We start from the raw sequence: 15,081 nt of genomic DNA on the forward strand, positions 1-15,081 counted from the left end.
ATTTTCAATATATCACATTATCTAATCTGTCTCAATGATTATACCAGGTTATTAGCTTTGGTCTTTCAGCAGAGCCACAAACCTGAAGCGCTGACCACCTTTTAGAAACTAAAGAGCCTGTGCTACTTTTAAAACATGTAATATAAATGTTAGCAATAATTGGCATTTCTATAGCACTTTCTGGGCAAAGGACCACAAAACTCTTTTAGTCGTCCCAATACCCCTGGTTAGGTAGGTGAGTGTTACATTCCCACTCTGTGGATGAAGTAAATAAGACAGAAAGATGACATAATTGATCCAGGGACACTAAATCAAGGATTCTAGCCTCATAGTTCTGGTCAGATTCCAACTTGGGCAACTAAATTATTTGGTCCTGGCTATTTGCAAAACCACCTTTCTCCTCATGTGATATCCTTCTGATCAGCTGAGGAGCTTGAGCTACCCTGCTTTAACTGGGAGAGAGCTACTCATGGGTTATTTTTGTTTTGTGGCTCTGCCTACCTAAATCCCTCCTTTTATTATCCCAAAATTTATTGCACAGCGTTTCCCAGCTACAGAGAGCACCCCACCCCCGAAGTCCCTGTTTCTCCTTTTACTGTAGCTGGAAGCTGATCTCACTTGCTTCCCCACCTAGGAGAGGGCCCTTACAGAGCCAACAGGAGGTCAGCCCCAGTACAAGCCAGGGAGGAGCTACCTCAGGCTGCAAGGGGAATGGCTTCAGGTGTTTTACTCATGACACAAATTGCTGCACAAGTCTCTTAACACGTTCAACCACGTTAAAGTAGCAAGTCATTGTTTGAATTTGCTAGTATAAAATTAATGGCACACTAATTTAGGTGGGACTTTATGGCTCCACTCATGTGCTGATGGCGATTGATACGTTTAAAGAGGCTCTATCAGTTCAAAGGAAGCGAGAATTGTGGCAGTTAGTGATACTCTGCTGTAGCCCTGTTGAAACAAAGTCCTGCAACAATAGGGGTATGGCGTGCCCTTGCTGTTGTTGTTTAAGGTTAGGAAAAGCTCTTGATAGAGTAAAAAAACCAGCACAAAAGCACTTATAGTTTGATCTTCATTTTGTGAGACAAGCTTTTAGGATGAGGACAGTGGGGAAACTCAAAAGGAGATTTTAAAACGTTTGGGTTTTTTCCTTACATTAGGTTATCATCAGCTGTTGTATATCTCACAAATATGACAGGTTAAATCAAACGTTAGAAAGAGCACTCTTCCATTATATAAGATTTTGTTCTAGAAAAGCAGGTAAAATATATCACTAACTCCTGATAGATTCAGGTCTGTGAAATTAATGAACAAATGTTAGCAGTCTGGAGGCAGCTCACACCCATCCTTAATGGCTAGATAGACCTCTACTGTTACTGAGCTCTACGCTTTGCAGTTCCCTGCACCTGTGGAGGCTGCTACGTCTAGAGGGAAATTCACATCCCAGTAGTATTTCAACTGCTGCTCTTCCTCAGAGGTTATTCCAGGAAAGGGGAGGCTTAGCTTCTGAAAGGCATTCCACAGAAATCCTACCAGCAGAGATGACGCATAACTGTTGATAGTGGGATGGCACAGTTTAAAGGTGCTGGTGGTATGCAGTGGGGTTCAGGGCAGGGCATATAAACCCTGGCAGAAATCTGGGGGGGAGGGAGGACATGTGAACCCACGTGCCCAAGCCACGTGCCCCCCTGACGTGTTGACTCCCTTTCCTTAGCCGCACAGCACACAGTGAACCCCCCAGCAGAGGGGAAGGTTGTGATCTGCGTGAGCCACTATTGTTTGTCTTTGTGTGGCTCCGCTTTGAGCCAAAGAGGCTTGTGTCAAGGAGGGTGGTCACTGTTGCTCCTTTGCCAAAAGAAAAACACATGGACCTTCTTAGATACGCAACATTTATGACAATTTCATGCATATGGGGTGGGTGGGGAGAAATAGAAGTGTTGAGCTTTTATGAGAAATGCTGAGCCATTTTCAGAAGCTAAACTCATTTATACATTCATTCAGTTGCTAGTAGTAAAAGTGCTGGTTTAGTATTTTTACTCCTTTGAGCTTTTCTGTTGTTTTAAAGGAAACTGCTATATTTCACTCTTCAAATATGCTGTGTTATAGTTGTGCTATATGTATGTACTGAGTTATAGTCAAGGGTGGGATCGTGTAGCGCTCGGTACCGTCCAAACTCTCAAGAAAACATGGGTCTTGTCCCATTGAAGTTGCACTCTAATGTATGAGATCTTTATCAAGTGATTGCTACAGAATTTGACTAACTTTACTACAGCCAATAGCTCTGGTGAGTTGTGCTCCCTTCCACTTACACTGACTGAGGGGCACACGGGTTAGTGGAAACTGGGCTGGGCTGCAAAAGGGGGAAGCATGCCTCTTCCCAACAACATTCCTGTTTCAATTCCTTACCTCTTCTCAAGAGAGGCTGTCACTTGACCCAAGTTAGGTGATGAAGTTGTTGAATGTCACCATTCAGGGCAACTGCACCTGTGTTTCCTACTCATGGTCCAGCAAGGACCCCAGCTCTCCAGCTTCCAGCTTCCCCCCACGCACCGTGCTTGTGTAGAGACCTCCATTCCTCTTCCTCCTGACCAGGATATTTCCTGACTACACATTTTCCTGACCCTATGGTGATATTCCTAGAAAAAGACAGACTACTTTTGAAGGTCTGTTTTGCTTCTCTCCTCAGAGATGGCACACAGTGTGCTCGTCACAGCTAAGTTGCCACACAAACTCTTTCTAAGCAAACACGTTCAGTCTTTAAGGCATTACAGAGAAACCATATTAAAAACATACACATGTGGTAATAAGCGTATTAGAGATCACCCCCTCACTCCCACCAGGGCTCTGGTCAGTGATTAGTCCTTGAAACCCTGCACAGGGATTTTTTCCTGTGGTCACAAGTTTTGTTCCAGATCAGTCTAAAACTTTGGCTTGCAGATGTGAAAGGTTGTGTGAGTCCAATATGCTTACTGTTCTGCCACTCCAATTTTAATTTAAAAAGAGGTATTTGAAACAATGAAGTTGCAAATGTAGCACCAGTCACTGGAGCCCTGTAGCAAAAATCTGCAGGGATAACATGATTTTGTTCGCATTAATCCAAAGGAGCACATTTCCATAGTAAGGCAAGTTTCTAATTCTCTAAGGAAAAGAGGCGACATTTATCAAGAGGAAGGAATACTACTATTTCATTACCATAGACTTTGGTAGCACCTGGATCATTTTAGGAAGGAACACAAGAGTGGGACCATGTGACATAATGAAGAAAACTCACACAGCAAAAAGAGGCTCTGGAGAACAGAGACTAGCAGATACAAATTAATTTAAGAAAGAGAAAGCACATCAGAAGATCTATACTAAGAAACCCCTTCCAGCTTGTGCTCCTAGCAGGAAGTGCAATCTTTCACAATATTTCATGACTGTGGCTGCATAAGTACTCCTCACTCCCCTGAGAAGGCAGTGGACCTTCTCACATAGGTAGGAATTACTCCTATGAGTAACAGTTCTCAGTTCTGAGCCCAGTGTGAGTGAATCAGAGTGCTCCTAAATCTCTTCTTGCTTGCACTAGATGTGATAGGGTTGGTGGCCTGCTTTGAGCACTAGTTTCTTGTATTTACCAACCTTATGAGACCAACACTGAAAACAAGAACATGTAAAAGATCCCATCCCTCTCGGTTATGTGATACCAGCCAGAGCACCAGGCATTTAATATAATATTGCTTTCACTGTGAAATGAGCCCGGGAGATCAATATACCTTTAGTGGCATTGCTTTAAGATTTGCCATTAAAAATAGAAACCCAGATTCCTTTACAGCCAACTCTGAGATGCCCACTGATGGGCCAATAACATCTTGAAAATGGTGGGTCTACTGCATAAGGGACAAAAGCAACAGATACTTCCCACAAAGAGACTCCACAAACTGCTTGGAGTGTGCTGCACAATGTATCCCTAACATGGGTCTCTATTGCTCACTACAGAGCAGGGGAATATGAGCATCTCTCCATATCCAGAAGTAACTGGATGCAGCCCAATTGTACAGGTACCTTGGCCTTATTTCCATGCTGGGTTGAGGAATATTTTTCCATAATTCCCTCCTATTTCCCAGAGGCAAATGCCAGTTTATTCAGCCTTTGCTTAGGCTCAGGGTTGGTCCAGTGTAAAGATTTTAAGGCTGCTGTAAGAGGGCTCAATTTAAGCTGACATAAATGATCAACATTTTAACTTAGATTTTTAAAAAACTGATCAAGACAGCTGGCTGGTGGCAAAAAAGTTGTGTGGCAGTGTAATCTCTTCTGAGCTAAAACTGAATGGCACCCTCTGAAAACATATACAGCAAATTTGAACAATAAATCAAGGTGAATCAAAGCAAGCTCAAATATATTCTGAAATTCAGGCCATCTGAAATACTACATCTCTTACAAGGTTATGTTTTTAGATCTAATGCAGCTGAGCAGGAGGCAATGGATTATTTTTTGGTGGACGTAAATGCATTAGGAAACTACCGAACCACATGAACTAAACCATACATTAGAAAACTACTAAACCAATGCCAGGGTGAGAGGAAAAGGACTTAGCAACACTAGATGCTGCTCATGATTGTATTTCTTGACTTCCTTATGTAATACTTAACTTACATAAGAGAAAGGAGAAAGCAGAACTAAGAATAAAGTTCATAATCAAGCTATCCAATATATCTGTGCTGGTCAATCCTGTTAGAATGCTTCTCATAACTTCAAGAGACAAAATGGGTGAGGTAATATCTTTTATTGGATGGACCAACTTCTGTCGGTGAGAGACACAAGCTTTTGAGCTACACAGAGCTCTTCTTCAGGTCTGGGAAAGGTACTCAGAGTGTCACAGCTAAATACAAGATCAAACAGATTGTCCTAACTACTAATGCTAAACATATTCTAAGGGACCATTCCAGGTGAAGCGACAGACAGGTCAAATTTGGATACTTCTATTCCCGAGCATCCATGGGCAAACAGAACCCTTTGTGTTTACATTTACCCGAGACATAGTTACTTCTATATATTTTCCCTCCCGCTTGCCCTGCCAGAGAGGCAGAGAAGGAGTTTCCAATCTAGAGCATCTGATGGTAAAATGTTTGCGGAACAGATGTTCATTGGCAAACTGTTCCTATTTTTGCTTCTTCTACATAAAAACCTGTACTGTATGGACAGTATATGGATTATTTTTGCATAGCTCATGTTGCCTTTACAGGAAACCAAGACAACCAGGAGACAGAGGTGTAAATGTAAGGCAAGTATAAGACTGATTTTTTCCCCCATATCGACTGACCTTGAAGCAATGTTTCAAATATAATCAGCATGAACATATCACATAAGCACATTTTGTTGCTACTCATTCATTTCCACTTCTGTTGCAAAAATAAATACCTTATGAGAAATCTGTACATTGCATTTTGTCCTATGATGGCAATTTTTCCTCCTTTCAGTTGTTCACACCAGTAAGGGTTGGGGTTTTTTTGGGGGGGAGGGCGGGGGGCAGGAAGAGGGGTGAGAAATGGGTGAGAAAATTGATGACGGTGCCAATATCCAGAGCCGTATCCTATAAAGAGAGGGAATAAAATAAAGTCTGTATTAATCTTGAGCCTGGTAACTCAAGCTTCTTGACAGATAAGAGACAGAGAAATGATTTGCCAGAAATGCAGACAAGCAACAAAAATGTTTATGCTGCGGACTGTTTCTGTTTTCTTGTATTTTTACATACAATGGGCTATGTTGTACTATATCTCCATGGCAATCACTGAAGAGTTCTTCCAGAAGTCAGTGGCATAATATGGCCTACTAATTTCTTTTTAGAAAGTTTTATTTTAATTTCTCAGTAATTTTTCAAAGTAGTCATCGTGGTAGGTAAATAAATGTATTTTCTTGTTTAACTTATGCATGCATAGGACTTGGTCAGCAAAACATCAGTCTCTGAATAGCTTGGAGATATGCTAAGGGGTAAGTTGGTCAAGAAGTGTGGAAACCAGGGAGACAAAGAGAGGCATAATTCTCCTGTTCTGCCTCTTCCACTACGATGGTCTGTGTAAATGAAGACAGCCACTGTTAACAGCCTTCATAAATGAAGCTGGCCTCTGGCGTGTTTAGCAGCTGGTACCGAGCTCCTTCTTGATGTTTTCATAGTTAGCTCATTCACTTTTGCACCTGTACAAGAACACAGTATCACATACGAATGCAAAAACACACATGATCCTACAAATGTATTTAATTTACAATGCACATATCAGTTATGATTTTTCTTTATTTGATACATCGTCCATGCATGATAACCCATCTTTTAGGCATGGATAGTTAAATGTAGTGGTGCATTCTGATTAATGAATTTACCACCCTCTGCAGAAAGTAGGCAGGTATATTTTTTTTAAAAAAATTATCTCCCTTTTACTCTCCTCTTCTTTCATCTAAGTAGTTGCAAGAATTCAGTCTGTCAGCAATTCTCATTAAAATGCAGCCTAAAGTAGACTTGCCTACAAAATTCAAATATATAAGGAATTTATATTAATGATATTACTCACAATGTGTACATATTTACATAATCTGATCATGAATGCAAGCAGCTTTGTAGTCTAATTCCAATAGCTGTAAATCATGTAAATCCGTGTGTGTGTGTGTTTAAAAACAGATTAATCTCCAGACAGTAGTACCTTTGTGAAACACAGAATTGTCAAGGGTAGGATCTATTCTATTGAATGGAACTGCTCTTGAATTGCACTACTTTGCCACTGACATGGCAGTTGGTTTCAGAGTGGTAGCCGTGTTAGTCTGTATCAGCAAAAACAACGAGGAGTCCTTGTGGCAGCTTAGAGACTAACAAATTTTTTTGGGTATAAGCTTTTGTGGGCTATCGCCCACTTCATCAGATGCATGCAGTGAAAAATACAGTATATATATATTACAGCACATGAAATGATGGGATTTGCCTTACCAAGTGGAGGGTCAGTGTTAACGAGGCCAATTCAATCAAGGTGAAAGAGGCCTATTCTCCACAGTCCACACAAGAGATCCACTTCATAGACACTACAGTGCAAATAAGTCATGGTCACATAAACACTACCCTATACTGGAAACCTACTGACCACTATACTTGCCTACATGCCTCCAGCTTTCATCCAGACCACATCACACGATCCATTGTGTATAGCCAACCCCAAAGATACAACCACATTTGTTCCAATCCCTCAGACAGAGACAAACACCTACAGGATCTCTATCAAGCATTCTTAAAACTACAATACCCATCTGGGGAAGTGAGGAAACAGATTGACAGAGTGAGACCCAGAAGTCACCTACTACAGGACAGGCTCAACAAAGAAAGTAACAGAACGCCACTAGCTGTCACTGATGGCCCCCAACTAAAATCTCTCCAGTGCATCAGCAAGGATCTACAACCTATTCTGAAGGATGGTCCCTCACTCTCACAGACCTTGGGAGACAGGCCAGTCCTTGCTTACAGACAGCCCCCCAACCTGAAGCAAATACTCACCAGCAACTACACACCACACGACAAAAACACTAACCCAGGAACCAATCCCTGCAACAAACCCCGTTGCCAATTCTGTCCTCATATTTATTCAAGGGACACCATCATAGGACCTAACCACATCAGCCACACCATCAGGGGCTTGTTCACCTGCACATCTACCAATGTGATATATGCCATCATGTGCCAGCAATGCCCTTCTGCCATGTACATTGGCCAAACCAGACAGTCTCTACGCAAAAGAATAAATGGACACAAATCAGACATCAAGAATTGTAAAATTCAAAAACCAGGCGGAGAACACTTCAATCTCCCCGGGCACTCAATAGCAGACTTAAAAGTGGCAATTCTTCAACAAAAAAAAATTTCAGAAACAGACTTCAACAAGAAACTGCAGAACTGGAATTAACTGGCAAACTGGACACCGTCAAATTAGGCCTGAATAAAGACTGCGAGTGGAGGGGTCACTACAAAAAGTAATTTTCCCTCTGTTGATACTCACACCTTCTTGTCAACTGTTGAGAATAGGCCAATTCCACCTTGATTGAATTGGCCTGGTTAGCACTGACCCCCCACTTGGTAAGGCAACTCCTATCTTTTCATGTGCTGTAATATATATACACTACCTACTGTATTTTTCACTCCATGCATCTGGTGAAGTGGGTTTTAGCCCATGAAAGCTTATGCCCAAATAAATGTGTTAGTCTCTAAGGTGCCACAAGGACTCCTCATTGTTTTTGACATGGTAGTACAGCAGATGTACAGATCACTGATGGGAGCTAGCATGGCATTTTCCAAATGAAAATGGGCCAAGTCTTCCCTTTCATAAAACTTTAAACAAATAGGGGACTGGATAGCTCAGAGATACGATGATGGGCGAGAGTTTCCAATCTGCGTCATTTGACTAAACTGTGGTGGCTCAGTAGTGATGCCTGTTTGAAATTAGTTTGCTGGTCTCAGAATAAATTTCTAGCAGACATCTCTCTGTTTCACAACCCACCAGCACAGCAGGTATCTTGCTGGCAATCTCAGCAGAAAGCCCCAGCCCAGGCTGGAACTATCCTCCAACTTCAGAGGTCGCTTCCAGCTCAGTGCAGGGAAAACTTTGGCTGCTGGTATTGGTATCTGTTCTCGGGAGAGATGCCAGTTTCTAGTGCCCCCCATCATCAAGCACCTTTCAAAAAGGCTAAACTTTTCAGCAACAACATTTGCCTTATCTCAATGATCCCTTTGATTGGAACCTTTCCCGTCATTTGTAAATATAAAACTAAAAAATGAAATTGGTTTTTGTTCTGGTTTTGTTTTACTGAGATCAGATGAACCACGCAGCATTCTGTAGAGATTAATTTCTTCACCCCCTTAACCCCTTCTGAGACATTTCCCTTAGACCTGGAGCAAGTTATGTGCAAAGATGGGTGCAGAGAGGTACACATTTATTCCCAATAACCAGCCAATTCGTTTTTAACATCTGGAGTAACCCAAATCCTGCCCGGTGATGTGCAAATGCATTGGCGGGTAGAGAACTTCGGAAATTCTCCTCCAGAGTGAAACAATTGCGCAGCAGTACAGTATTGCTACGCAACAGTCAGGAGAATTCAGAGGGCACAGCAGGGCATTTTGGCTGGCTGGTCCCCTATTCTTTCAAGATTGTGATCTCTTGCAAGGGATTGGACTGCACTGCATGGGAGTATATGAAGCAATCGGTGTGAGAAGGATGGCCGTCTAATTAAGGCAGTGAACTAGAACTCAGGAGAGAACTCTTCAATTCCCAACTTTGCCAAAGACTTCTGGGCCACCTGGGATAAATCAGAGTAGTTCTATTAACTTGGGCCTTTGGCAAATCACTTAGTCTCTCTTTGCCTCAGTCCCTCTCCTGGAAAGTAGAAATAATGAAACTCAGATGCTCACATTGTGGTGATGAGGGACTAAGGATGTGGAGTACAGAGATTTTGCAGGTGGAAAAAAAATCTTCCCTCTTCAAAACAGAGCATCAGTACATTTAACTAGTACACAATCACATTGCTGCTGACAGCAGGTGGCTTCATAAAGCAGATCAGGGATACTGACTGCTCTTTTCTCAAATACAGATTTTAATGGGAAAACTACAAAAGCAAGCATTGCTGGGGTTTGAAGAAGGCCAAGGTATGCTTTCTACACAAAAAAAGGCACCTGCTACAGATTAGGTTCATTTAAAGACTTGTTCATTTTCATTTCTAAAATCTCCATCTAAATTGCTTTCCTCAGGGGTCGATTGTGGTAGGTACTGCTACTTCCACTAATGGGGTTAATGGGAGCTGTGGGTGTAGCCACAGCAGAATAAAATCCTAAATCCTTTCATGTCAAAAGAGCACTTTTTAAAAATGGGGATGATTGTTGTCAGGTACCTTGAGACACTTGTGTGTAAAAAGGCTCTCTGCAGGTTTATTTTCTATGTGAGGCATGAGATAACAATTTGTCATGTGTCTTTGTAGGAGCAGCTGAAGGCTTTGGACTGGGAAATAAACACATTTGTGGATTATATGTTTGGATCTCGAGGTAAGTGTGCTTTTCAGGACTCAGAATGCATGATCTTTTAATGTGCAAACAAAAGCTGTTTATATTGCATCTGAAGATGATTCAATAACTGAAAATAAGAAAAGCAGTTGTTTTCCTGAAGACAGTCACCAAGATGTTCAAAGCTGACTAGAAATTTTGAATGCCTCACTGCAAATGCCGGAAAGAGGCCAGGCTGGATTTTCTGAAAGTGCTGAGCACCCACCTTCTGGAAAATCAAGCCCTGGAGTCTCCTGGATTGTCCTGGAGTCTCCGGGAATTAAGATTATGTCATGTGATAAAACCTCCAGGAACACGTCTGGCCAAAACTGGCAACCCTATCAAGCCCTGTGAGGTGTCTCAAGTGAGGCATTCCAGAATTGTCTCCCAAAATCACCAGTTAGTTATTTAAGAAAAAAGTCTTTAGCACATAGTGTAGTTAAGAAAGAAAACCAAAAATCTGTTGAAAACTCAGGAACTCTAAGTTACAGTGTCAAAAACAGCCTTAATTTTAGCTCATCCTCTAGCTAATCACACACCACTTGTTTACACCCAGATATATCCCATTACGTCATCATCATCTGCATTTCCATTCTAGCCCACAAATAATATCCAAAGTGTTGCACTACAAACCACTTCTCCACTTATCAAATTTGGGCCACTGACCCCACTACAAAGTTTCCCTCACTTCAGCCATCTAATACGTTGGCCATATACCTAGGGTAAGCAGGCGTGAAAAGCACCTTCCTTCCACCCCTAAACACATCCTAGGACCAACCTGGCCCAGAAATAACTAAATCTGGAGGGAAAAAATGATTATAGAATAAACAGAACGTACTTCTGTTACTGACAGCGCTCCTTAAGTATTCACAGAATATAATATGTAGCTGTGTTTTCATGCGCTCAGACGCTATGGTAATGAAAGCCGTATAAACACAAATCAGACACTACATATGAGTTTTTCCTGTCTCATTAATACTTGCATGGTATTGGTCACTCAGATTATATCGCCTCAAAAATGTGTATAATAATATGAGCTGGTCAAAAATTTTCTTATGGAATAGTTTTCCATCAGAAAATGCCAGCATGGCAAAATCACTATGTTTTGTGAGAATGTGTGCATTTGATCTGAAGTTTCATGGAAATTAATGAGATGTTTGGTTTCAATACGGTCAAAATGTTTCATTTCCACTTTGTTTTGATTTGTCATATTATTTATAATAAAATAACTCAAAACATTTTGATAAAGTCAAAACAAAATATTTTTGGAATGTTTTTCATGAAAAATTCTATGATTTTGACTTTTCATCCTGAATCAGTATGAAACCAGACTTCAAAATCTCCAAATTTTCTGCACAAAGGAAATGCCATTTTTTGACCAGCTGTAATAATAATCCCATCTTCATGTGATTCACCTAATTAACAAACTGATGAATCCTGAGAGTTGCTGACTGCAGTGAAAGTTATGGGCATCCAGAACCCCTCAGGATGAGATCCAAAATCTCAGCAAACCTTGTGTAGCTTCAGAGGTCACTTCTTTCTGGTCTTTGGCTACTTGCTCTACTATCACCTGAGGAGGTCAGACTTGCTTCCTGAATCAAAATATGAAGACCTATAGCATAGTGTAATCATAAAGTATAAATTATATTATAATACGTTTTCAGATGCCTCATGCTTGCATTTCATCAGATTCTTCAAATCTTAACATTTCTTCCTTAAAGGGAAAACCGTTACAGGATTCTTAAAAACTGGAAAGTAGTATTTTTTTATTCCTCTGAGAGTGGCAATCACCTCCATCAACTGTGAAGCATATATGATCTTTGCAAAACTTTGGCTTGCACAATTTCTGGATTTCTACCTGAATCTATTTTAAAAATGAATAGAATGGCTTCCTAGAAAATACTTGTAAAATAGGTCTTTAATACTAGCAAGCTAATGCAGTCCAATAACCATATGTGTGAAGGTTTCGTTCCTTTTTACATACATAAAGGCTATGCCTTTTCAACCTTCTCTTTCCAGTGCCTCCAGAGCCAAGTCTTTGAGCTGGATGAATTGCGGTTAATATAACTGCATAGCAAATACTATAGCTCCACTGAGTCTTCAGAATGCACTTCAGTAAAACAAGTACTGCCTGTACCAACTCATTCAAAGAGATTCACGGTTGGCATTTGAAAAGCAAAGTCTCACAGGAATGACTGCCATTTGAAAGGAATTGAATGTTAATAGCCCAAGTCAACCAGAGAAACAAAACCCTTTGAAAACATGTGTAGTGCTCAGAGAGATGGGTCTAAAGACATTCATGCACAGACACACATCCCAAGGAACTTATTGGAGGAGAAATAAAATGGGACTTCAGTCCCTCAGCATGACAGGATCTAGTGTCACTCTACTTCCATGTCAGTTGCTTCAAATACTTTCCTGAGTTCACCTGTGCTCAAATGTCAGGACTTTTCCTTTTCCCTCATTTATTGCTGAATCGCCTCTTACCAGTTGGGAGCAGGACCTCAGTGGCATCTTACTCTAGCTCTTGGGGCTGATCCTGGTCCTTACTATGACCAATTTTCATTGATCCCACTGCTCTAAATTGCATCTTTGGACACAGATTGGCACCCAGACACACCACGATCAGGGAAGCTTAAAGGTAGTTTACAGCCTTCCTTCGCCTTGGCTCTGTTGGATGCAGAAGGGCCAAAGCCAAAGACACAGCCCTTTGACTTGGACATATTACCCTGTGTCCGACAGATATGCTGTTAGCTGTTTTTTTTATAAATGTGCTGAGAGGCCTTCAGTTATGAACACCTCTAAGTTGAAACAATTATTTGCCTCTAAATCCCTTCAAAACTGGTATCTCTCCCTGTTGTACTAGTTTAACCCAGCAGAGGGTAAGGTTACAAGTTATTTTGAAGCACCATATTACTGAAGGAATGCTTCCATGTTGCTATTTTCTTCTCAGCTGGCAACAGGCTTACTTTTCATCTCCTTTTCCTCTCTCTCTGCTACTTACATCTGCTGGCAAGAACAGAACTGCAGTGTGTTCAACAGTGAAACGGCAGCCCAAGTGGTGCAATTTTATACTGTATTTCTGAATTTACCTGTGGCATTAAATTGTGCAATCATCAGACCAATTAAGCCACTGGACGTAGCTATGCTAGTACAATTACAACTAGAAACGAGTGGAATTACAAATGGCAAATTGTGTTTTAAAATACTCAGAGGACAATACTATCAATTCCATCACATCTCAAACACTAGCATTGAAAATACAATCTTGTTTGTCTACAGTCCCACACAGTAGCATGCACTTTTGCTTTAGTGGCCTGTGTATGTATAATGACACAGTGCAGAACAACATGGCACCCTGTAAAATGGTTATATAGACAGATGACTCACAAGAAGTTGCTGGACTGACCCTGAGAGAGAAGTTCTGATGAATTCTAGTGAGCTTACCTAAAAAGGCTAAAATAACAAAGCATTACAGATTTCTTTCTATTAGCTATTTTCCACCATTATCTGCTCTTGGTTTGACAGCAGGCTATCTGAAATACACGACTACTCTGTAAATCCATCTTTTTTATTTTGCTTTATTTTTAGACAATAGCTATTTAGGTGACAACCAGGGCAGTTCTAGGGGCAGGTAAGCAGGGCAGTCACCCTGGATGCCAACTTCCAGGGAGTGCTGAACTGCTGTGCCACTCAGCCTCCCCTTCCCCCCCCCCCCCGGTCTGCTCCTGCTTGGTTGGATTTGGAGGGGCAGGATCGATGCACCAAAAGTGTTTTTTGCCCTTTATAGACCAAACATTACTTTCTAAAAGCAATTTCCATTGGTGACGTTGAAACTCAGCTAACACAGGCTGTGATCCTGCAATGGAAGGCAATGGAAGCTCTGCCGTTAATTGCAATGAGTACCATCAAGCTCCTGTGTGGTTCTGTCTCCTGATGGCTACATCTCACAAAGCAGTTTAAATTGGCTGCAGCTTCTGAATTAACCCCCCTTTTGACTCAAGCAGTAGAATAATGCTTAGCTCTTATATAGCACTTGTCATCCACAGATCACAAAGCACTTTCAGAGGAGGGTTAGTATCATTATCCCCATTTTACAGAGGGGGAAATTGAGGCACAGAAAGGCTTGCCCAAGGTCCCCAGACTTGCCCAAGGTCCCCAGAACACCAGTAGCAGAACTGGGCATAGAACCCAAATATCTTCAGCCCCAGCCATGTGTTCCCCATCCACTAAACTGCACAGCCATGCTTTTAGATCCAGAGGTCCTTAGTTCAATCCCTGTATACCACACTGTTACCGTGAGGTGCTTGCCCTTATTTGCTTTAGATTTTCTTTGATGTATATCAAAACAGGAAAGGCTCTCTGTTCAGGACACAGTGATCATTCAGGTATAAGGATCAAAATGGGGCTTGCTCAGTTTGATCCTTTAAACAGGATTCCACCATGCCTCTCTAGTACTGCAGGTGCATTTATTAGTTTTTATGTTAAGGAGACGAGAAAAGTAAAAAAAGAAAGGATCATGACATAGCTATGTGTTGTGGAATGACACTGGTTGCAGGAACTACAGCCAGTGGTTTAGTTTGTTTTATTCATGTACAAAAACAAATTTAAATTGGCAACATATTGAGAGGGGATATAATTTTGGAGAAGTATGATGAAGTCATACTAACATACCCTTTATGATATGTATTTTGCTATTAAATATTAACAGCATCAAAAACCCACTCCAGAAATCCATACCCCCAGCCACTAAGAGATTCAGATTCTTCCCAGATACAAACAGGCCCCCACTGCAAGTGACTGAGTTAGAACCCAGAATATCTAACCACCTGGGTAAAGTCTCAGTGCCATTATTTTGCCACTGAGTTCAGTGGTGTCAGGATTTCCCTCCATGGCTCTGGTTCATCACCATTTTTAATTGGAAGTGAGTTAGTTTGAGATGGAATCTGAGCTTGTGCACAACTCTCTCTCACCACATATAGTGGTCCAGTGCTCTTGTAGTGCGGTGTCACTCACTGCTCTCGTCTGGGATTCAGTCGTTGGAA

At 41.4% G+C, this 15,081-nt stretch overlaps 1 protein-coding gene across 2 annotated transcripts in view; it reads left to right on the plus strand.

Moving 5' to 3' along the window:
• Positions 1-15,081, plus strand: part of ELOVL2 (ELOVL fatty acid elongase 2) — a 97,090-nt gene that overhangs the window by 30,384 nt on the left and 51,625 nt on the right. For both annotated transcript variants that reach the window (XM_048839833.2, XM_075125377.1), the window contains exon 2: positions 9,976-10,039. In XM_048839833.2, coding sequence (XP_048695790.1) covers positions 9,976-10,039 — 64 coding nt within the window. The remainder of the gene's footprint in view (positions 1-9,975; positions 10,040-15,081) is intronic.

Source organism: Caretta caretta, chromosome 2 (assembly GCF_965140235.1).
Source record: "Caretta caretta isolate rCarCar2 chromosome 2, rCarCar1.hap1, whole genome shotgun sequence".
In the NCBI taxonomy this organism is placed as follows: Eukaryota; Metazoa; Chordata; order Testudines; family Cheloniidae; genus Caretta; species Caretta caretta.